Source organism: Xiphophorus couchianus, chromosome 18 (genome assembly GCF_001444195.1).
Source record: "Xiphophorus couchianus chromosome 18, X_couchianus-1.0, whole genome shotgun sequence".
Taxonomy (NCBI): Eukaryota; Metazoa; Chordata; class Actinopteri; order Cyprinodontiformes; family Poeciliidae; genus Xiphophorus; species Xiphophorus couchianus.
Window position 1 is genome coordinate 18211227 of NC_040245.1, and position 25562 is coordinate 18236788.

The window sequence follows — 25562 nt, forward strand, 5'->3', positions numbered from 1 at the left end:
TTTAAAGTCATTTGATTTTCTTTTATTTGAGTAAAAGTGGATTACATTACACAATTAAATTCCTAACATCCAGGTAAAGCTGTGTGCTGCAGCTAGACCTCAGTCTTGGTACAGTCATATGGTTTCCACCACTGTGCAAACTGCAGGACTTTTTTTCTCTGATCATCAAAATTTTCTCTGATAAGCTTCCTCCAGCGTCGTGGCTCCAAGTCCATCATCCCTCCAACAACTTCCTATAATGGAAAGAGAGGTCAGTGCTTTTAGATTTCATTCAATTTAGTTCAATTCAATGTAATTCATCTATACAGTGGCAAATTCAAAACAAATGTTACATCAAGGCACTTTCTGAGATAAACAGTTCTGACTCCTTTCCAGAAATATACAGTGTTTCAATCTTAGCCAAAAAACAACTGTTAAATTCACTTGTTATAATTTCAACTAAGTAATTTATGATTTTTGATTGCATCAAATCTGACCTTGTGAGAAAGAAAACCTTAGATTCGATTATAACTACAACCATTCCCCCCTCTGTAAAGATGTGCAAAAAGCTTAAGAATAAATTGTTTTTTGCAGTTGCATAATCTAACAGCTAATTTTAACTTCTAGTTTATTAAGGTGTGTACATTTTTTTCTTACATCATAGTAATCCTCTACCATGAGTCTTTCTGGACTCATAAGAATTAACACTTAAAAATTACCATCTACCATTTTTGACTGTCAGGCTCTCTTGCCAATCTCATTTTGAAAAGTGGAGTACATGTCTTGTCATGCAACTTCTACTTCAAGGAGACAGGAAGTACTCCAGGAGTTCAGTTAAATCCATCATGAATTAGTAATATGGCACATGGGCAATTCTGTCTAGATTAGGGTGCTCTAACATCCTAACAAACTGAGTGGCCATGTAAGCAGACTAGTGAGAGAGACACCATGACACTTCTGACTACGCTGAAGGAGTTTACAAGTTTCAGCGAGATGGGAGAGACTGCAGACAACAACTGTTGCCAGGTTCAGAGTGGCAATGAAAAAGCCACTGTTGGAAAAAAAATATATAAAATCTTGGCTAGAGTTTGAGGGACTCCATGGTCAAGTGTAAGAAGGTTCTTTGGTCTGATGAAACCAAAATTGAGTTTTTAGGCCATCAGACAATATGCTGTTTGGTGGATACCAAAGACTGCACATCATCACAAACACACCATCCCCACAGTCAAGAATGGTGGTGGCAGGATATTGATAGGTAAAAAATTAAATAAATGCAGCAAAATATCAGGAAATCCTGGCATACAATGTGTGTATGCAAGAAAGCTACATTTATTTTTCACCTTGTAGCAAGAAAGCTACAAGGTGGATGTTCTGTCAAAGCCAAGATCTCAGTCTCATAGAATTTGTGGCTGGACTTGAAAAGGACAATCCACAGCCAATCGCGAGGCAACCTGAAGACGTTTGAACAGTTTTGCAAGGAAAAATGAAGTAAAATTGCAGCGTCAGGATGTGCAGCTTCATTGAGACTTAACCACAGAAGACTTATCCACACAGACTCTGTACTGTTTAAGGTGCATCTGCTAAATACTGATTCAATGGTGTGACTATTTATGCAATCACTTATTCTATGTTATATATTTTTATTTAGCTATCATTATTTTGTAAAAAATACGATTTCACTTTGACATTAAAGAATATTTTTTGACAAAAAAGCTGAATTTTGTTGATTATGACTGATTTGTAAAGCAATAAAAGAGTAAAACATCAAAAAAGGCTGAATACCTTTTTCGGCAATTAACTGTTACTACTTCACAAGAACACTTGCTTGACTAACACACTCCTGTTTTGTTTGTTTTATCTCGTATCTATACTAACATGACAAACTCAAACAGACTTGACAATACCTGGGATAAATAAAAATAAACTAAAGATTATGTGACAATATAAATGATGTTTAACAACATTTATACAACCAACCTTGCCAAAGTAATGAGGAAACTTCTGTTCATTTTCAATGACATGAGCAAATCCTCCTTGCAATCCAAAATCTACAGCAAAGTATGGCAGACCCCGAGGGACCTAGAAAGACCAAAAAAAAAAAAAGTGGAAAAAAAATACAGATGAGAAAAACTTGGTCAGATCTGAACAGAAAGGGAGGGGAATAAAGATAAAAGAGGACAAGAAATCAAAGGGGAAATGACATACAGCTCTCCGGATGTCTTTTGAAGAGAGGTCAACGAGCTTCTTGTTCATAGCCCACTCCTCATCACACTCCATGATAGCTTTCTGGAAAACACCAAAAATAACAACAATATCACACCTGAAAAACACATTAGAGAGGCTTAGAAAACTTAAGACATATCCTACACAAACCTTAAAGTATATGGGTGCCATGTCACCCAGCTCTCTGGGCAGTGGGATGCACTCTAGGACCATGTGTTGTTTTCTGCGAAGGTTCATGTATGTTTCCATAAACACACAGTCAAGCTCTTGGGACTCAAACATTCGCACCAAAGCACGCCGGAACAGCTGTGGACAGATAAACTTAGATTTTTAGGATAAAGAACCACATTACGACTGGCTCAAAGTCATAACAAAACGGGAGACCATGCAGTGCTTAAAGTGCATAAAAAGGAATATTTATTAACAAAAAACAACAACAATGGATTGTGGATGTCAGTATAAGGGGTGTAATGCAAATGCTTGGATGTGTTGTATGAGTGCATATGGAAATGTTGAGGTGCAAAAACATAGACACAAACAAATGTGCAAAAGGAGGGGAGATGAGGCCTAGCAACAAAACACCACAAGCGTCAAGCGGCAGAGCAGACGCCAAATGAAAGTTACTACTCTGACTTGAGTAGGTTGGATTGGACCTTTAAATGCCAAACCTGCATTTCTGACCAGACATCCTCATCCAATCCGGTGGCACAGGTGTGATGCTGAAGAGGACAGATGAGACAGTGGCCTTCCGTCATTGACACTCCTGCAGGCAGGCTCAGGTACACCTGCATTAAAGACGACGAGTGTGTGATTAGTGAGTGAGAGTGCTGGATGACAAATCAAACACGTATTTGAAACTAACTGGATAATAATTAGAGAAAAAAATTTATTTTGGTAACAACTGAGAATGCTTTTGACAAGTTGTATTGTTCTTAAGGGTGTAAATACTGTATTTGAATTTTGACCCATTTGCAATTTTTAGAAATAGTATCATTATTATACATGTTTTTCTGATATCATGTAGCCCTATTGCAAAATTCTCAATCTTATTTACTAAAATTAGTTACTTTTGGTCATACTGAACCCAAATTTAGGTGTGGGCTTTGATTGGACCATCTCAGACTTTTCTTCAAGTATTGCCCTGTATTTAGCTCCATTCATCTTCATATCAGCTCTATCCAGCTTGCTCGTCCATGCTGAAGATCAGCAGTCCCACAGCATGATGCTGTCACTCCCATGTTTCATGCTAAGGGATTGCGCTGGCAGTCATAAATTAAATGTCCTCCACACAGACTCTACTTAATAACTAGGTTACCTTTGCCATTCATTGGACTGGATTTAATTTAGAGGCAATAGGATTAATTGGGGTGAACAGAAAAGCATGCAAGTCTTTTCAAATTTTAATTTCTAACAGAAAAAATGTTTTAAACAAAGAATGTTTCTTTCCTCAGTCCTGTATACATACTGGCAACCATGTCTTACCTTGCTCCCTATGGCCACAATAAGATGCTTTGGGAGCTCTTGGCTGCTGAAACAGTGAGGACATTTTTCCATGGACACAGCCAGCCGTCTGCTCTCCCCAATAGCTCTGTTCCTCATCCTGTCCTCGTCCTTTCCCTCGCCCTCCCGCTGTGCAGCGCTCGACACAAACATGTCGTCCAGTGTGTAGTTGTCGCCGTCTGTCTTTCCCATCATCTGGACAAAGAACAGGGGAAAAAACTAAAGTTCATTTTTAAAAAACTAAATAAAGTGATGATTTATCAGCTGAATTGTTGTATTATTTTTCTATTAAGAATTTTTTTTGTTGCAATAAATTTAGTTAATTTACTGCCTGCAACATAACTGAACTGAAAAGAAAGCCATTGTATTACCAGGCAAGGATACAGTAAAAATAGCACTAAAAGAGCATTGTTTTAAAATGAGTCTCATAGAGCCAATGTTGCGAAGCGGGATGCAGTGTAGCACTTAAGTCTTGTCACTATGGTAACCAGGCAACAGGTTGGAAGGGGTGTGCATGTGAATGTGTGAGTGCATAGCTGTAGTGAAGAGTGTGTGTGACTCTCTGTGTAGGAGAGAGTGTGTGTGAGAGTTAAAAACTGGATTAGTTTAGTGACAGTGTAGGTGGGAATGTATGTCTGTGTGCGCACGTGACATATTGAGCATAACTAAGAATACACCCAAACGGCATTGTTTAATAACATACCATATTACTACAATTTCTATAGAAATGCCTTTACACAGACTTTCATGCTTGCAGAATAGCATAAGAAATAGATACCTTTCTACAACAGAAAGCCCGCGAGCCTTCACTTAAATGTTTCACTTAAATGTTTCATTTAAATGTTTCATTTACAGTAGTCAGCAACAACACACATATTTCCTGTCCAATTGAAATACAGTACATGTGAATTTAACAGCTAGGTGTAAAGAAAAATACATTTGTTTATCTGGTATGAATAAGATTTTAAAAGAACTTGCAAAAAGAAAAAAAAGAAAGAGGAAAGGAAGGAAAAACATGAAGGTAATAAACAACATTTTTACAAAGGAACAGAATTCTGGTAATATAAACGTCTTCCACAGTTGTATCCTTTTCCACACTTTGAAATTTGTAAGAAAGCCAAATCCAATTTCACACTTTTTCAGACTGCATAAGAACCCTAAGTTCAGTTCATTTTTCAGTAGAACAACCACCCTAAATATATAGAACAGATATAAATTGACAAGCAAGCAAGAAAGAATGAAAAATAGCAAGAAAGCAAGGAAGGAAGGGTGGACATTTATAGTAAGTCTTTTTTCTTTTTCTATATTTTTTCAGGAATTAAAATATTTAAATACAACCTTATCCATTTCCAGACTGTATATATGTGAAAAGGTTAATCCTCTATGTACACAGGAACACTGAATCCACTACAGCAAACATTGGAACATTATAATATTTTAGTCCTGTGAAAATTAAAAGAAGAAAAGCATGCATCAAAAACTATTTTATTGTTAATCATAAATGGATGGAAAAATGCAAAATAAGTAATAATTCCCTAATAATGGAACATTAGACAAAAATGGATCCAGGTACATTCATTATTGAACAATGCCAATGCCATAACAGAAAATGAGGGGATCAATAAAGTAGGGAAAATAATTGTCAACGTGTTTTCTTCCTTTTAATCTGAGACCAAAACAAGCAACCTTTTTTTTCCATTCAGTGGCTGCTTTGTTTGGTCTTGCGTAGCTCTCCATATAACTCCAGCCTTCCAACACAGAGCACATGGGACGCACCATTACAAGCAATCTGGCTACAATTGTGCTGAAAGATGGACAAGCACAAGAAAACAATCATAAGGGAAGGAGAGCAGTTGGTGGAAAAACAAATTAAAAGGGAATGGAGAAGCAACAAATAACACAGGGCACAATAATATCAGAAGCAAGGAAAACAGAGGGAAAATGGAAGCAGCAATTAAAAAACCTCAAGAAAATGCTAAAAGGTAGAGTGGAGGAATGAATTTGCAGCCAACAGCCCCACAGCTGCAGCATGACAATAGGGGACGTTATCATTCACAACACTGATAATCTTGTTTGTCTGAATTTTTTTTAATCTCTTAGCCTCAACAAAATTGTATCCAAGCATTCCTTTGTCAATGTTATGCTACACATATTGACATGATGACGAGCTTTGCAATTTGATGTGCTGAACAAAATCAGAGATATACATAGAAACTGTCTGGTGATCTGGATCAGTGAAATTTCAGCTCGAACTGCCCCGACTAGTGACCAGCTGTACTGAAACTCAAAAATCTGACTCTTTTCTGGTGAGTAAACACACTGTACCACAACTGGTTAACTTTTTTTTTTTATCAAGGTCAAAAAAATAAATAGAAGAAATTTGTTGGAAACATTATTCATATCTTGAGGTAAAAAAAGATAAGTGATAGAAAACTAGCAAAGAACATAATGTATCTAACCGCAGTTGTCGCTCCATTTATAATAGGTAAGATGAATGAAAAAGTGCTAAATAATATTTCTTGTAATGCATAAAAAACAAAATGTGAATAAGTTCAAGTTAAAAATTCACAATGAATTTAATATTAAGTTCACCTACTTTTTAAAAAAGTCATACAAATGTAAATTGAATTTCGGGAAATCTGCTTTTTATTTCCCAAAGAAATGTTAACAACACTGAGGTGAGTTGGTTTGAAGATATATAGTTGGCTCAGCAGACACACAAATACATTTAAATAGGACATTAATTTACATAGGTCAAAGAAAAACAAAGAAATTTCTTTTGTAACATTGATAAATGACTAAGAATGTTAGAACAAACACTGATTGACAAAACAAAACCATTTGAACAAAGGAATAAAGGATGAGATGATTAATAGTAGAAAAGAAGCCTGGAGAAATAAGAGCGTCCGGTGATGTTAGAAATCCAGTTTTCTCTCCCTGAACTCATCAATCTATAGTTATGATTAGTAACAGTATTTATAGCAGCCCTGCCATGGTAACTGTAGATTTATTTTTAGTCAACCTTTATAGGTGCAGAATGCCTGTTCACTAATACGCATGAATGTGTGGCTGAATAGAAAAAGGAGTGTGTGTTAATGTGCTACATGTGAGTGAATGGAGAAAAAACTAGGACAGAGATTAAGGGCTGTTTTTAATACTATGACAACTTACCCATCCAAATCTTTACTGAAAATTTCACTTTGTCATACAATTTGTAGCCATTTTCAAACTGAGCAGAGGGAGAAAGTAAGCATGTTTCAAACAGAAGAAACAGGAAGGATGTGACTTAGATTATAAAGAGGTTTAATCTGTCAAACTGCTGACAGACTCCCATAAATACACACACAAACAGCCAGTATACATCTACTCCTGGATGTGTGTTTTAAGACTTAGTGGATGAGAGTGAGAGTCAAACAACATCACAGGCAGCAATAGAGAGAAATGAAAACCCCATAAAACCTGATATGTGGCACAACAAAAGCTGAATGTGCATTATGGATGTTTCCCTGGCTGGTATGACAGAATAGAAAGCTTTATATGAACAGACAACTAAATAGTACCTAAGCTCAGCTGTTCAACAGTACTAAATAACACAAACAACTGCATTAAGTAAGCATGTAACGAGTAATTGGAAATTGTAAGTGCACCCCAAAATTCAATAGTTTGTAGTAGCCCTGGGTTCTATGGTTTAAAAACAAAATCTTCGATTTTTTCATACCAAATTCAATTTCCGATTTTAATAGTTTTTTTATTTGTTTGTTTTGTTTTTTCTGGCTTTGTTTTCTTAATAAGAAATTTAAAAACTGGCTTTTATTTCAATCATCCCTTCTGTGTTTTTTGTTCTTTTCAGTTATTCTTTTGTAGATTTATTGCTGTGTTTGAGAGCATTGCCCTGTTGGTGATTATTTCAATCAAGATTCAGTTGTCAGACAGATACTGCCACATGCAACTAAGAAAGACTCCAGTCAATATATTAGTTCATGATTCACTAATGACTGAAAGAATTTGTTTCTGAGGCAACAGAAAAATGTTGTGTCATCACCTCGCCACCACTATGTATAAGAATTGCACTGTAACTTTCCAAACAAGCAATACATGCTCAGTTCTTTTTTTTGTTTTTTTACATTTTACTGTCGATGACATTAATATTTAACATTCTAACTAAGGCTGGTAGAGTGTGAGATGGAGCTGTCGTTTCTTTGCATTTTCTTTTATACCAGTCTGACGTTGGAGTAAATTTGCAGGGACATTCCACACTGGGAAAAAGGTTATGTTATATAAGGTAATATGTTATTCTTTGACGTTTTTAAGATTGATGGATTTCTAATGATTAGGCATTACAATGGCCTTACAAACCTTTCAAGATTGAGGGGCTACAATAATTGCTTCTCTCAAGTTGGTCTTTTTGTCTTAGCACAAATCTGTTAGTATGCTTCAGAGCAGCAAACTGTCAAAACACCCAGTCACACTTGTTCTTCAATAATGAAGATAATTTGATAAACAGCAACTTGATTATTATTTTCCTCTTACATTTCGGGAAAGCAGGGTGTATTTCTTTTGACTGTACATATTAGGTTCAGTACACATCAATCCTCAAGTCTTCAGACATGTAAAAGAAACTACAGGGACCCCTCAGGAAAACGCATCTTTAAAGCAGCATGGTTAGAGGCAAGAAAATGACAAGAATACACACTGATAGCTCCAGGCTGATAAAAACTCTCTATGATATTTATTTTTAACTTATCTACAATAAAATAAACATAACTGTATGTATTCTACTGGTTCTTTTAGCATTACAATAATTTTTTTAATGATTCAAACTGCCCAATAAGATTTACATTCTCATAATTCTTTTTAAAGACCTGAAAAACTAAACCCTGAATTCAGATTAATCACAGCAGTTTTTATTTACAGCTACATAAATGAATTGTGCAAAAATGAGGTTATATCTTTAAGTCTAAAACCAAACGTCATTTATTCTAACTTGATTCTTATCAATCAAAAAGGGACTCGTTCAAAGATTTTCTTACCTTTGCTGCCATACGCGAATAAAGGGCATGTTGATCTTGTGCAGAGCTCATCTTCTCCCTCCTCACCATCTCCTGCAGTCCGATGCTGTCGTCATCCTGGAAGTAGCGAACACGCTCCCCATCAACATGGGTCTCAATCTGAGCGAGAGGTTGGAATAGAGACAAAGAAGAGAATTGTGATGAGGGGTAAAATACTGGAAATAAAACAAAAGACCAATTCTTCATATGAAAATAACAAGGTTTTTGATTAAAGTATGTCAGATGGGTCGGACTTTGTGGTACAGTACTGACTGGTCCGAATCTTACCTAAAGAACAGGGACTTCTTTGTATCAATAGGCAACTTCTCATCATAATGGACAGAAGTCACATTTGAGGTACCTCAAGGTTCAACCCTGGGACCCCTCCTATTTAATATCTACATGCTCCCATTAGCTCAGTTTATAACAAGACATAAGATTAACTATGATAACTACGTAGCTGATACACACATCTACATTACGATGTCACCAGGTGACTCAGAACCCATCCAAGTTCTGAACAGATGCTTAGAACATATAAATGTCTGGATGTGCAAGAACTTGCTCCAGCTGAACAGAAAGAAAACTGAAGTTATCATCTTTAAACCTAAAGAGGAATGATCAAGAGTTATCGGATTCAAAGTGTAGTCATAGTGAAGATGGACTCAGACCTGAACCTTCAGTGACATAAAGATAATTATAATGTCGGCCTTCTATCTCCTGAAGAACATTTCTAAGATTAAAGGACTAATATCCCAGAAAGATCTAGATAAATGTATTTATGTGTTTATATTTAGTTGACTCAATTACTGCAACAGCGTCTTTACAGGTCTGGCTAAAATACCAATTAGTTTGCTGCCACTGATCCAGAATGCTGATGCTCACATTCTCACTAAAACCAGTAGCTCAGAGAATAGATTTTAAAATAGTTTTGTTAGTTTATAAATCACTGAATGGCTTAGCACCAAAATACATTGAAAATCTGCTGTATCAATCTTCCAGACCACTCAGGTCTTCTGGCTCTGGTCTGCTCTGCATCCCCAGAACCAGAACCAAACATGGAGAAGCAGCATTCAGCTTCTACCCACCACAAATATGGAACAAACGTCTAGAAAACTGCAAAAATAGCCGAAACACTGAGTTCCTTTAAATCAAAGCTTAAAACCCACCTGTTTAGAGTTGCTTTTGATTCATAATATCTGGAAAATAAATTAACTGTGGTCTGAATTACAACTTTTCATTACCTTTTCATCACTTCTCTTTGTTCTGTTACTGTAATATGATAGTTCTTTTTCTGTTTGTTATTTGATTTATGTTTTTGTTATGTAAAGCAAATTTGAACTGCCTTATTGCTGAACTGTGCAATACAAATGAACTTGACTTGACTATGGATACACAATTACAGACTGCCAAATGTAGAGATATCGAGAAACTAACTGGGAAAAACATAATATGGACATTACTGCTTATTTTACATATAATTCAGAGTCAAATGGATTTGCTGCTGTCTTTTTACCATTTAACAAACCTAAAAAAACATGAAGTGATACTTCTATCCCCAATCTGCATTTCTCCTGCCTGGTTATATTAAGATCACAATGTTACATTTCCCCACTATTCTACATCCATAACACATCATCTTTACCGCTTTCTTCTTCCGGCGTCCGCCATGAGGCTCCTGGGGTCCAGACGGACCCTTCACGGGCCAGGCCCGACCGGACTCATCCGTTCTGAACAGTAAAACTTCCTTTTCTTCTCTTGAATGACTGCCAACCTAAAGAAAGAAAAATCAAAATGCACCAGGTTACAACAACGTGTCTGTTTATTAACTTATCTTTCAGCATTTCAAAAGATCAAAAAGGAGACAGAGATCAGAACCATCAACACGTCAGTAACGCGTTACTCTAATCTGGCCCCTTGTTTCAGTAACATGTATTCTAACACGTTACTATTTACAATCCAATAATCAGATTAAAGTTATGCATCCACATAGCATAATGACTGTCATTCCAGGACTGAACACTCACTTTATCATTTACCTCACAACTAGCAAGCTAAATACTCTGGTAGTACACACAGGCTACCAGATTCTAATATATTTTATTGGTCAAAATGCGTTGATATAAGTTGACTGGCAATTGAACAGGTTCTGCCTCTTTCTAAAACCGAAGTAAAAAACAGCTCATAAAATAGGACTCAGCAGTTTTAAAAATAAAGTAGTTTGACCAACAAAAATAAAATCTAAAAAACAAGTTTTGTTCTCCTTGAACAACTCTCTACATCAGTGCAACAGTTTGATCTACAAAATAAATAAAAATGATACTTTACACATCTAACAGACACCTTAGCTCCTCACTGATAACTCATTCTCACTTTCCAGCCCTGCATTCAGTAACTTACCAAACATGAGCCATGAAAAACACTGAGGCAAAAAGCCTAAATGTTTTTTTTTCTCCTGTCATTTTTCTACTGATATGTGTTTCTGTCTCTGCTTCCCTTTGACTCTCTGCAGCCTGATGTCCCTGCAAGGATTCATGTATTTACAACAGACACTACAGTAATGTACAGTATCAGAATGTGAATTAACTAAATATAAAAAAGTATGTTTTTATCATACAGAATGAAAATTTAAACAACTTAACAATTTTCAGATGTATACATTATTATCGATCTCAACTCTATTTACTGTGTAACCTGTTTCTGATAGCAAAAACTTTCACTCATTTTGTTTTAAACCTCTCCTCAAGCGCTTTTCTTTTCATGTCTCCTAACCATTACCCTTATAATGTGGAAATACTGAAAAAAATATTGAAACGTTGAAAGAAATCAACCTGACATCAGTCCTCACCTGTTCTCCTTTCTGGTTCTATTAATATAATTTTTATATCTTCACACCCTGAAACTCCACTTGGCTCTCCTATGCCTTCCCTGACCTGCTTTTTCTCATAATAAAATAGTTTAGTTTATTTAAAAATTAAAACTGGTTAATACATATTTCAATAAACTAAATGAAGACCTCACCAGAGCTTCTTCACCTTTCTTCAACATCATTCTAGCACTGCCACTCTCCTGAATATATAATATAATATAATATAATATAATATAATATAATATAATATACAGTAATATAATATAATATACATGTTAAGTGGTCGAGTATGATCAGGTGTTGTGTAGCCATTGCTCACTTTAAATAACAAAAAGGCTCATTTTGCTGCTGTTTCAGTCTCATTCTGCTGAAATAAAACATTGGGGCTAGAGTAGCTAACATTTAGACAAAGCTAGTAGTACAATTTTGGACACGTGAGTATTCCAGAATTAAAACTGCTTAACCAAAAAGATTTAGGACTAATTAATAATTAGAACTAATAATATATTTAGATTTCAGCTATGCTAAAGGCGCTGTGGTGCACCTTCAAAATAAAAGCACGCGAGAGAAAAATTTCAAAATTCTTCGCAACTGCGGTGAAATTATTGGGTGGGACGAAAGCGACTGTCTCCAATATTGGAGGGGACACGTCTGCCCCGCCCCCCCCCCGGTTCCTACGCCTATGCATAACGGTATGTCTAGAATGACGAAGCAGGACACACGAGAAAAAAAAAGAAAGGTCAAGAACTGAGGAATTGGTGAGCCAAAGTAGAATAGAATAGAATTCAACTTTATTGTCATTGCACTGTCACAAGTACAAGCAACGAGATGTAAAGGTGTGATGTGGCAAATTAAAGATAAATAATTACGTAAATGTTGATTACTGCTAAATATTTATAAAGTGCTAGCCAATAATGTTAAAGACAAGAAAAAGGGAAAATCCAACATTTTTCAGTCTCAGTGTTTGTTCTTTCTGAACTTTTCCAGACTTGGAAAATGGTTAAGTAAAATTTGAAAATACATGCTTTTTTGTCAACTTGTCAGACTTTGCCCAATGAGAGAAGGGTGAGAGATGGCAACGGATATCTGCCAGAATTTCAGGATGTGTGAAGTTTGAATGACTTTAAGAACATGCATACCCAGAAAAACACACATTTCTAAACTTTTCAAACACATTCAACCAGTGTCAAAGTAGTCTAAAATTGTTACAAAATAACTGGAATTAATCTTCTATAAATGTTTTCTGTTTATTTAAGTCGGGAAAAATGTGACTTGTAAAAGAACGTGAGCCTAACTTACCCTCCTTAGTTAAGATGTTCACATTCTGATCTAATTTAAGCTTCACTATGAATATAAGTCTGAAACAAAAATAAATGATTTTAAGTTTTAAAGAAATCTGGTTCAAAAGCGTGAAATGATTTATGCTTGATTTGTAAAAGAAACACATTTACAGCCTTTCTCTGTCTCTCAAACATTCTTCCCTTTGATGGAAGCTGCAAATCAGAAGAAAAACGGGCTTATGTAACAGCAGTTGGTCGGGTAAAAAGTGCATGGAGCAAACGGATAGATGCGTAAAAGGGAGGTGAGAGTAGCAAAGTATGGGAGGTTGTCTCATAAAAATAAAGCTGTAGTGTCATAAAAAAAGGCACAAAAGAAAATTTTCTGTACTTCAGTCAGACCTTTAAAGGATAAAAGTATTCAGGAAAAACAATAAATATTAAAGAGCAGAAAAAAAGAGTTAGACATTGAGCACTGAAGATGAGCCAAAAGGCCTCCAAAATAAGACACAAATGTTAAGTTTTAAAATGAACACAAATCAATGGACCTCCAGGCTGGACTGAACAAATACCTGTCAGCTGATAGGGAAACCAAAGCCAAAGAATTATGACATGTCAAGTGAAAAAGGTCTTTACATTAGACCTTTTGACTGGGAGAGAAAGATTATTGCCCTCCAGCTGTAAATGAGATTCTTACTTTAAATATAAAGGTCTAATAACATTATTATGATTTTTCTGTGTGTTTAGAAACATTTCTCGAGTCTCCTGGCAAAGTGCTCCATTTTCTCTGCTCTTTTAAAGAGCCCACCACACTTATTGGCACCCCTAGTGAAGACATGCCCAAGAAGCTTTAGAAACAAATTTAGATTTTATTAGCAAAGATCTCACACTGAAATTTTTATCACCCTTCTACCAACTGTGGCAACTGAACAGAACTGAGTCCTTCCCTGTAACATTTCACATAGCTGGAGAACACGGAGAGGGATCTCTCCCACACACACGTGCACAGGTTTTTAAAAGGGGGTTTTAGTAGGCTGGGAGGGAAAAGGTAGAGGTTGTGTCATGTGAATGGCTTGTGTTGATTTGGCCGGATCTTTTAGAACATTATCAAAGGTTTTTAGGAGATCCAATTTCTGTTTTCTATCACAGGGCACTAGATCTCTATTTTTATTGCTGTGGTGGTTTAAAGTGCCTATGATAACATTTAGTCTTGTAAGGGTCCCAGAGATTTTGGAAGACAAACACAGCATCACAGATCATCCAAAGTTCTTTGTAGTGGCTATGCAGTTTAATATTCACCCTCTCTTTCAACCTAAACATTGGAACGCTTCTGAAACTCTTGGACTAATCTGAGCAAAGCATAAAGTTCCAGTAAAAGCCTCAATAGCAGCAACAATCAAATGCTTATGTTCATGATAGCAGTAAAGAAATTGATGTTTCCTGTCAACTCCCAAATAACTCACTGTAGATTCTGGCTGGTTCTCAATGTGAGCCCTTCCTTATACTTGTGAAACATCACTGATGGTGTCACAAGTGCTGTTACAATTCTTCAATCAATTGCATAATTTTAAAGCTGCTCATCATCTAATATTATTTGTTAAGACACAAACAATTTCTAAGAAAATAGTCTTATATTCCTTTTCATTTTTTAGTAGATAACCATGCTTTACTGGTAACAATTTGGGAAAATTAACAGAATGGTAAACCATCATTATTTACTTAGTAAAGCTTTTATAAATCAATAATGAAAACTATAGTCCATCATTTTAAAGGTTTTCTACTCTGTATTAACATTTCTTCCTAATTATGTATATTCGATGTCGATCAAATTAACTACTTATTTTATTTGACTTTCTATTGTAAATGTGAAAATAATCCCATGCGAGAGTAAAACTGGACCATTTATTGAAACTTTGTCACAGATCTTAGCTGAGCGGCGACATCATCAAGTACGCTCCGCTCCAATTGCCGAACTACAGACCTGTGTCCTTGTGCTCGGTAAGAATGGACCTTCAACTGCAGCCAAGTACACAAGAAGATATTTGCGTACTTGAATATTGAGAATGACCCATTGTCTAATGGTTGTTATAGAAACCAGTGACCCTAAAAGGCTTCATCCAGCCTTTTTTGTGACAGTTCCAGTTGCTTTAAACTTTTTAAAAAACATATATCTTACGATTTATTTATGTTTAGCTATCACTGAGACAGTGGGTTTGGGAAAGTTTACAGTCAAACCCAGAAATTTGAAGAAATAATTTTTTTTGTCCTCCCTCTGTGACATTAAATGACAATTAACATTTTTAGGCCAGTTAGGATTGCCAACATTATTTTTATTTGCTAAATTCCAGAAAAATGCAAGAAATTAAAAATTAATTTAAGTCAATTAAGAGACTATTTTCTGTTTACTTTTCAAAGTCAAAAGTTTACATAAATTTCGTTAACAACAGCCCTTTAAAGCACAGGACATTGGCAAAACAGTTTGGGTATCAATCCACAAGCTACAGAAACTCTTTAAAAGTATAATTCTTAAAGTAGAATTTACAAAACCTAGCTAAATTTATTTCATATGAAACTATAAATTTATTTCATAATCTTTATTGTTTTCTGGGTTGGGAATATTCTACAGCAATGAGAGTATTTTATTTTATTTTTAAATATGACGTCTCAATAATTGTGTCGGAAACGGTCTAAGTGATGTCTGTCTAAAAAGATGTCATGCTACTGCTTCTCAATTTTTCCTTTAAAAAACACATTAAAATGAGGACACTCAACATTAGGAAGGCCCTGGTGAAAAATAAAGGGCATTTGCTGATCATTAGGGGTTCACTGAAGTGCTCAATAAAAGCAGTTTCAACCCAGACAGAAAAACAAGAGACCAAACTCACTTCAAACGGACTCCCTTTTAGAAGCAGACAGACATTAGAGTGGAGAGTTTAGTTATGTTTGAAGCAAAACTTGTGTGTCAGGCTCATATCTTAACAGCATGCTGAGTGTGATTGATGTGGCAGTTTGTAGCTCTCTTTGGATCTGAGGTTTAAAACAAATATAGGTTTAAGGCTTTCAGATTCGCATTCAGACTTTTAGCGGTAGTAAAAGATAAATCTGTGAGTGATGAGAAAGCTTATTTGTTGCCTGTGTGTCTGTCTACGTGGTTGGATAGGAGTCGGTTTTTCGAAGTGTCTGCACATACGTGAGTGTTAGCTGATAACTGCACTCTGCTGGAAACAGAGTATCGTTATCAGCACAAGAAGCAAAAGCTCTCAGGAACAGCTTGCATTCAGAAATAATAAGAAAGAATAGAACACGTTTAAAAGAAATATGTCCTGTCTTTTATTTTACCCTTTTCGCGTATTCAGTCATCGTGTCTATCGGTGGAAAGTTTTGCTTATCATGTTTTCTAATTCACAGCAGACCCATAAACACTGCAGCCGAAGTGAGTAAAAGGAGTCGCTAAGGGAGATTTACCAACCTGCTTCGACTTAGCTGCTTCATGTTCCTTCTTTCTGACAGCATGACTCTCCTTTGCTTTTTGAGCTGCTTCCAGCTGTGACTTCAGCTTCTCAACCATAGCCTGAAAACACACAAATCAAACAAAACAATGTGACCGCATACCAAATAGTGAGCAAGTCACTGTATCATGGAGTAAACTACTATAGGGCTGCGGTGGCATCAGTCCAGTCCAGCCCTCTTCATATTGGACTAGAACCACATTGTGACATCAAAAGCAACACAGAACAACACATGTGACGGGTCGTATCAGAATCCCAACTGTTTGAGCATCCATAAAATATCCTTGAAGCTTTTGGCATTGCAACAATTACATTCCGGCTCGCGCATTGAGTCTAACAGGCAACTGTAACAAACAATCCACAAACTCAAGGAAAAAAGAAAAATAAATCCTAAAGGCGCAAAGTTTGGGCCTCTGAGGCAGACATAGCACAAAGATCTGCTGCAATCCCCAAACATAACAGATCCCATCTGCACACATCTTCAAATTATACATATAGGCTGATTGCTGGGAGGCCAAGGGAAGCTTTATTTAGACTGCCGTTCTTCTATTTGCTACTCTGTCCAAAACAGAGTGTTGAGGAAGGCTGCAGATGAAGAGAAGGAAACTCTGATAAGGTTTAGAAAATAACTTTATGATACTTGCTGCTCAACCCAGTCCTTGAAGCCAACACGTGACAAGCTGGCTCAGTGATAATAGTTTGGAATATGGCATGTCATACCAAGCACACATGTCTTCAAACGGTCATGGGAATCCTGGACATGGTACGGTTGGTCCTCCCTCAATGTGAAGGCTGACTGAACAGGGTCACCTGAAGACCACTGTTGTGCTCCTTGAACTGTTTGTTTAACAAGAAGCAACAGTGATGCTAGAAATAAAGAGGGACAATTAGATGTGCACCAATAAATCAGCCAGCTGACAAATCGTCTCCAGTTTCCTTAATTTCGGAGATAAGTGATTGGTCAATACTTCCTTTTCCACTAATCTTATCTACCTCAGTAAAGGTCTAAAACTCAACCACTGTACTCTTCTGCTGTTAAGCGAGAGAGGTATGACTGATACATCCACCCACTAGGTAATGTCTGCCCATTCTCTGTTAACCACAGTCACCCCAATGTGCCAATCAGTGATTTTCTTGCTTTATTTAGCAACATTTCAGAGAAAAAAATAAGAATGTCAGGCTTTTTAAAGATCGGTAATCAGCGATCAGCCAGAGAACTGCAATCAGTGCATCTCTAATTATCAGACTAAAAGAGGCGACTACCATCAGTGGATGTAGAATCCAAAATTTCTCAACAGAACAGTAAGAATTCCCCATAGAGCATTCTCAGACCAGGTTTTTGCCTACAAGGATAAAAAGTTTTTCATATACTTTGGTGCACTCTAAAAAAAAAAAAAACAGCTAACCTTCCAGGACTTGTACAGATCTAAAGTCAGGAAAAGGTCAGCAAACATCTCTGCAGACCACACACATCCTGGACACAATCTGTTTATACCTTTACCCGCTACAGAGAACAATTTGCTTAAACCAGCTGCTATAGAGACAATTTCTTTCCCCAGACTGTCTCTGTGATGAACAGCCAGCAGTCGTCTCTTAAACAAAATAGGTGTATTTACACTGTCACATTTGCACATTTTCCCATTTTTTATTTCTAAAAAATAGATATCTTTACATACTATTCTTTATTTTATTTATTTGTAGCTTATATATTTATGCTTTATGTCTGCACTTTGAAAATCAAAGTGAAATCCCTTGTTTATGCTCGCAATCTTATCCAAAAAAACTTTGTCTGATTCTTTTTAACTAGGAGAGAAAACAAATTGAGAATACAGATAAAATAGAGAGATTATGAACACTTGAAACAACTGTGGCACAGCTTGTTCTCCATTAAAGCTCTTCTAGTGTTGCAGTGACCAACATCAATAAAACATTTTAAAACTCACCATATTTCCCATGATCTCTGCCTTTATCAGCTTTGACCCCAGTTTGTTCATCTCTTCCTCTGACAGCAGTGGAATCTCTTCTTCTGCCTCCTCCTCACTATCATTCTCAGTCCTATGGAAACTGATTGAAAAGGAGGTCAAAGGGCACAAAGAGATAAAAAATAACATTGGATTACACATCTACCTTGCTGACTCAGAAACATCCCCCCGCCCCGCCCAATAGTCTTCCATTCTCAAAATTGCTTTTGTAAACTTTTTAATTTAACCGTTTAGTTGTGTGCTTCTTCTCCCACTGTATATCTGATCTGATCCATTTGAGTTGTCGGGCCCCTCCAGCGATAATAAGAGCCTTGCCTGGGAAGCGTCGTTCTACGCTATTACACCCCTCACAGGATCATTTCCGTCTGCTCCCACCATATAGGCTCATTTCATGCTGCAGGGGGTTCTGACTGCCCGTTTACCAAAACAACTTAGTCTAATGAGGCGAAACATAGAAGGTTTTACAAAGCAGTGACACTCCGACATCTGGCCCACATGTAAGACCAGAACACCATGAAAACCTGAATCATTACTTTTTATTTTTAGGTTGTGTGTTTTTTGCTTTGAAATGTTATTTTCATTCTTATTGTTACCTTTAAAAGGTCTGTAAGCCAGCACTGCGATCATCTAAGAAACCTGAAATCTGTGAGCAGCAGAGCATTTTTGCGTTTGGGGAGTCAATGACCATTTACTTTTGCAAAAGAACTCAATGAAATAGACGAGTTTACCATGAAAAGTCACTAAATCGGTACATAAGAATAAATAGGTGTGTGATTACGATCTCAGCTCATGCCATGAATCTGGCCTTTAAGGAAAAGAGTCAAAAAAGCTGTTCTTGAAAGAGAGACAGTAAATTTGTGGAAGAACTCACTTCAGTCAGATCAGAGCTAAACTGACTTTGTTAGACCCATGTAAAATGCCACCTAAAACACTATCCCCATGCTGAAACATGGTGGTGGCAGCACCATGGTGTGGGGATGCATTTCTTCAGCAGGAATATGGAAGATGTTCAGAGTTAATGGGAAGACAGATGGATGAAAGAAAACTTATTAGAGCTGCATAAGTCTTGTGTCTGGGAGTTCAACTTTGAACAGGACATAAACATCTGGCCATGGAGGCAATAGATAAGTTCAAAGGAGATTCATTTTCCTCCTTTAAATCACGAGGGAAGAATTGTTTTCTGCAGCTTTCGATCCAAGAATCTCACTAAGGAGCTGTTCTCTTTATCACTGAGATTAAATATTAAATTATGGAAAACTTCTAAGTGTTAAATATTGAGCTCTCTTTTGAAGCAAAGTTTAAAAGTTTTTGTTATTTTTACTATATTTCCTTCGATTTCCTCTAGAGCACATTGGATTATATGTATGAATGATGCCAACTAAGTCTTACCTATTGGAGTGTTAGAATGACCCAGCTGCAGTCCTGACCAAAATCCACTTAAATATCTGTGGCAGGACTTAGAAATCAATATTAAATTGCTCTCCATCCAATCTGGCTGAGCTTTAGTTATTTTGCAAAAACAAATTAGTAAAGATTTCAGTTCAACAAGCAGAAAACCTCAGACCTTGCTGAGGAAGCAACATGAAGAGTGTCTCCAGTCCCTTCTGGCTGGGTTTTGTTTTCTTGAGGAGTTTCAGTCCTGTCGGGTTCCTGGCCAGATGTGCCGCGTTCTTTCCAGGCTTGGATACTACTCTGCTTCTGGGGAGAGTCTTCATCATCAGCGCTCGGTTTCAAAAAGCCGACGGATGGACGAGTTGGAGGAGGACGCTGATAAGCTGCAGAAAAGTATAAAAGAGGTTGATCTCACAGACAAAGACACATGGTATGATTAAACTGGAATAAAAAGTTTTCCTCTTTATTTCTAGCATCCCTGTTGCATCTTGTTAAAACATTTCAGATGCAATAACTTTATTCAACTTAAATGAATCAATTTTTACAGGATTCTATCAGACATCTGAAAAAAAGCAACCTCACCTTCAACACTATCATCATCCTCTGATGGTTTGAGGAAACGACCTTTTAGTGAACCAAGAGAGGAAGAGCGCTGATTCCAACTCTCTCCAGATGATGATGAAGATGCTCGTGTGCCGAAGTCTTTTTCTTTATCTCTATGCCTATCCCTTTCTCGCTCTCTGTCCCCATTTTTGTCTTTTTCGTCATCTCTGCCTCTGTCTCGTCGACTCCCTCTTTCCCTCTCTCCGTCTCGGCCTCTGTCATCCTCTCTTCCTCGATCCCTCTCCTTCGAATCTCCCCTCCTGTAACTCGCTTTTTCCCAGGGTGACAGGTCTCTTTCACTTTTTCTCCACCGATCTCGATCTTGCCTATCATCCTCTCTTGCTCTCCACCTCTCCCGGTCATCCTCCTCTCCTCTCCTCCATCCTTCTCTCGCTGAACGCTCTCTGTTGCCTCTACTCTCACCATGAACAGCTTTCTCAGCGCCGGCGAGTCTCTTCTGAAATTCCTCCATTGACTGATAAAGAAGAAACACAATAAAGACTTTACATATTTTTGGAGGACATCAAAAAGCTCTTCATACAATGTTCAAATCTTTCACCTCAGCTATAAAACCATCTGCAGATTGAATGCAGATTTGCTCCTGGTAGGCTGATTTTTAGTTCGCTTTAAAACTTTATACTTTCCAAAGTGCCGACTAATTTGCGCCTGTGAATGTGCGAGAGTGTGCAGAAGTCGATCCTCACCCCGTATCTCTGAGCGACAATATCGCTGAGGCTACGCTGCTCCCGCTCTGCTTGCTCCTTCATCCTCTGGTAGCTCTTCCTCAGCCAGCTCAGGCCGCCATCATTCACTACAGGGCCTGCTGGAATAAACACAGCAGAAACATGAATATTCACAAGAACGCAAATAAAACCGTTTTCATACCTGCTATTATTCGTGTGATATTATTTTTTTTCCATTTCCCACCCTACCACACTAAGGCCACTTGATTTCATGTAAAATAGATCCAAAGGAGGTTAATTAGATGCCACTTCAGGAGAGGATGTATCAGCTATTCCACCAATGTAGCACCTTAAAATGGATTAAAGGAGATTATGTATGGAGCAATCCAAAATAATCCTGAAAATTGAATTACCTCATATTCTGTAGTTTCAGAAATTTAGGTCGCATACCCATATTTGTGTATTTATAAATATGGGGAGAGAACAGAAGTGTTTTCTGCGTTACGGTAAAGAGTGAAGTAAGGAAAATATTGGCTGCTCTGGCTCACTTGCGCTGACAAACATTTCAAGTAAAAACCAACTAAAATCAGGCAAAATTTAGAACTCCCTGGGATTGGGCTTTGAGAAAAGGTATATTGCTAAACATTTTATCTTTATATCTTAAAGAAGCAATGTTATAGTTGTCTGGTTTTATCTGATTTATGAAAATACAACATAGTAAATATTGTGACAGTGTGTTAAAAATATAAAAATAAAAAATATATTTAATATAAAACTAAAAATCACACGAAATAAATAAAAGACAAGAGATTCTAAATAAACTTTTTTGTGAATTTTATAAAATTAGGATAAATATATCTTGAGAATGAAAAAGCGAGGAGAATATATAAAATGCACAACATGACATTTTTATGGACAAATCTGATTTGAAAATGTACAAGTATTTCGAAAAGTGAAAACTTCATTTTTGAATAAAGATTAAACAAGTTCAAAACTGAGAAGATGATTCTAAAACAGCAGGGTTACTGGAAAACTGAAAAAAGGGATGGAAAAGAAAACAAGAGGTGATTACAGGGGATTAAATAAATGTGTCTCATCGTTTTTGTGCAATGCCCCGTGAACCAGAACAAGACCAGAAGCAAAAATAAAATCGTATTTTTTTCTTATGTATAATTTTTGAGAATAATGAGTGTAAAAGAACACTAAAACAAAATGAGCGTACTCTGCTACCTTTCTTTGCTGCAGAATGAGCAACGGCCTCTGGAGGCAAACCAGTCCCTCCATCTTTCCAGTATGGGTTTAGCTCCAATTTGTGCAAACCAGCCTGGAACAACCAATACTACGTAAATACCACATTTACAAGAACTGGAACATGCTTATGTAAATAATCTATTCGAAAGGAAGCAAAAACAGCAGCATGAACAACACAAATGACAATATGGTGTTTTCCTTAATTCTCTTTAACAAACACAAATCAACGCTCCTCAGTCCCAAATACTTTTGGTTCATCTTAACTTTTTACAAGCAGAAAATGAAGCCAACCCATCAGTAGAAGAAAAATGCACCTGTTCAATGGCCTGAGCCTTGGCTCTCTCTTCTTCCTTCTGTCGGTCTTTCTCTGCTTTTCTCTCCGCTGTGGACGTCGTTTTCATAGCCAGGAAATCAAAAGTCATCCACTCGTCTCTCTTTGAGATGGAGACACAATCAGAGAAAAAGAAGCTGAATGAATTACTACGATCAGCAGAAAGAGAAAGAAATATAAACTGAAGAGGTAATAAAATGCAGAAATCACCAGTGACCTGGTAATGACTCCATGACAGTGTGTAAGCTGCTATGGAGTTTGTAGTAAACATACCTGGATATTCTCTGCTGGGCTCAGGCCGCCCTCTGAAGCCTTGGGCAGAGCTGGAACCTTCCATGCTTTCGCAGGCTGAGTCTGAGCCTCAACCCATTCCTCCTCTGAGTCCTGAAATGACGACAGGGGGGGAGGGGAGGTACAACATGAATTAACAGCAAGCCAAAATTCCAACCAAATGTTAAAAAGAAATCACATAAAGAACTGCTTTAGAACCGCTAAAAACATAGGTTTTAAATCTGAATAAAATACATTGCCACACTTATTAATCACAAGAGCCTAAAATATTTCAACTACGGCATAACTTTAGTCCAGAAAAGCTGAATTCCCATCTCTCTTTCAGGAGCAAATTTTGGTCATATGTTTCATGCAGGAGCAAAAAACAATTACCTGGGAACTTTCACTGGAGCCATTTCCTTCTTCAGCTTTCTTCTCCTTCTTGACTTTTTTTTTCTTCTCCTTCTTTTTCTTGGATTTTTTCTCTTTCTTCTTTTTGCTCTTAACAGAACCCTCCTGTTGGATGTTCACATTTTGCTTTAGTTCCCCTTTTTTGTCATTTACATTTATAGAGCTGTCAGACACAATAGCAAATATAACAGCCAACAAGCAAATCTTTTCATACTAAAACTGCACACCAATAATGCAATAAAGATGTATTTTTTCATATATCGTGCAGTGCAATATCACAGAGCAGGACACATTAATAACATTGGCTTCACAACAACAATTTCTGACAAATGAAGGTGTGGGCAAAAAAACCTGGAGATGGTTTGTAGTGTAGCTTCATGATATTTTCTTGCTTTTATTTTCTACCCAGAGATCCTACCAGACCCAGTCAGATTGGATTCAGGGTAAACACTTCCAACTCTTTAACTCATTCTCTCAGCACTGGACATCATTGCAAAAGATGAAAACAGCAGGTCTTCACTGGTTGATTATTTATTGGAACAAAATACAAGCACAAATCATTTTTGCAATTTACATATCTGGTAAAACAAACTAATCTAACAATTGACCAAGTGGTTATCCTTACTTCCTCCATCTGCTGCAGCCTCTGGTCCACTTCAGGAAGAATCCATGTGTCCTCCCCTCTCTGCCTCTTCAGCTCCTTTCTTCTCTCTTCTCTCTCATACTGCTGCTTTGCCTGAATTAAATTGGAGGACGAGAGGGGAGATTATAGCCTACACTAGGTATTTATATCAGCATCTAACATTCATCCCTAAACAGTAGTTGCAACCAAGAATTCAGTTACATATTCTTTGTGGAAGTCTGATAGACCAGATTGCACAAAGAAAAACTGGATAAAAGAATCACTATTAAATAGAGATACACCATTAAGATGGCAAGAAATCATAATCAGTCTATTTTCTCTTAGATCAAATCTTGTTTTTTTTTTAAAAAAAAACCAAGAACTTCCACCGAATTCATAATAAATACATTTCATAGTAAACATCAGCCATCAGCCATCCTTTTTTACATTTAGGAATATCAGATAAAGGTTGCTGCTTTGGTGCATAAATCAGGAATATATTATAATTAATTCATATTAAGGCAGATTTAAAACTACCTGTATCAGAGAACCTGTAGTGCATTTTTCTTTCCATGTTATAATGGGAAAAAATTGGAATTAGTCAAAATCACCATTAGCAGATAAAACCTTGAAGAAAATATTAGTCAGAGAAATGGGGCAAGTGGCACACTCTACGACTAAATGACATTATATTGTGATTCGTGAGTTGTTATTGTTGCTTATTTAGTTCAAACGGGAAAATACACATCACATTATAAGCCACAGAGTTAGCTACAGAGGCTAATTTTAATCTGTAGCCCATCCAGATGAAAACTTAAGCTTCAAAGTTCCAAGCTTATTGTTTAGAAATCAAACAGTTAACATCAATAAAGTCTTAACTCATTTTGAGCCAATCACACTTTAGCCTTAGCTGACATATTTCGATCCCGGTGTCAGATCAGACACCTGAGCTGAACAGATTAAGGCGTTCACAACCCTATAATGTCCCTCTACAGGAAGCAGCTACTGGTTTGAGAGGAGGGTAAACAAAGCTGCACTGCACACAGATAGCCTTCAGCTGTGAAGCTGTGTACATATGTGATTACAGCACTGACACTGGCCTCAGCATCAAACTGGGCACGATGGATGAATGTGGCTGAGGCATAAAACAAACGCTAAAATATAGCAACAGCTCTGCTATCTGCCTCATTCAGTGTTTAGCTAGTAAGTTCCTTCCTTTAGTCTGGAGTTATCTACAGATCCAGAAATGGTCAGGTCACACAAAAACTGTTAGCTTTACAGGGCAACAGAAAATTTCATAAAACAGACCCCACATATTAACGTTATGGTGTCGTCGTAGTTATTAGCCGTGCTAGCTGGTTAGCGTTTATTCGAACAATACCGGTATGGTTTAGACAGTACATGTATGCGTGATATAACTTGACTTTAACCAATATTGTTTTTCTCTGCGCTCACACCTTTTACCTTATCTATAGCCTCTTGTCGTGCCTGACGCTTCTTTTCTTTCCTTTCTTCGATGTTGCTGGAACACTCAAAACTGACCCCGTGCGTCGCCATGACACTGTCGTAAATGTTTTTGTCAAACGTCGTGACGCGTAGCTGTTTACGTTAA

The 25562-nt window shown here is 37.0% G+C and overlaps 1 protein-coding gene across 2 annotated transcripts; it reads right to left on the reverse strand.

The window, feature by feature from the left end:
• Positions 1 to 25562, reverse strand: cwf19l2 (CWF19 like cell cycle control factor 2). Of its 2 annotated transcripts, none has more exons than XM_027999090.1 (19): positions 25415 to 25562; positions 23954 to 24064; positions 23311 to 23433; positions 22921 to 23031; positions 22631 to 22750; positions 22296 to 22389; positions 21087 to 21202; positions 20362 to 20857; positions 19952 to 20162; positions 18349 to 18460; positions 16366 to 16467; positions 10396 to 10524; positions 8733 to 8870; positions 3685 to 3897; positions 2871 to 2987; positions 2353 to 2508; positions 2185 to 2265; positions 1957 to 2058; positions 1 to 233 (listed from the first exon to the last, which is right to left on the reverse strand). In XM_027999090.1, exons 1-19 carry the CDS (start codon positions 25505 to 25507, stop codon positions 93 to 95), a joined length of 2766 nt encoding a protein of 921 aa, XP_027854891.1. In that variant the 5' UTR covers positions 25508 to 25562; the 3' UTR covers positions 1 to 92. The 2 variants fall into 2 exon arrangements, with proteins under 2 accessions (XP_027854891.1, XP_027854890.1); XM_027999089.1 differs by having other exon boundaries at positions 21087 to 21205.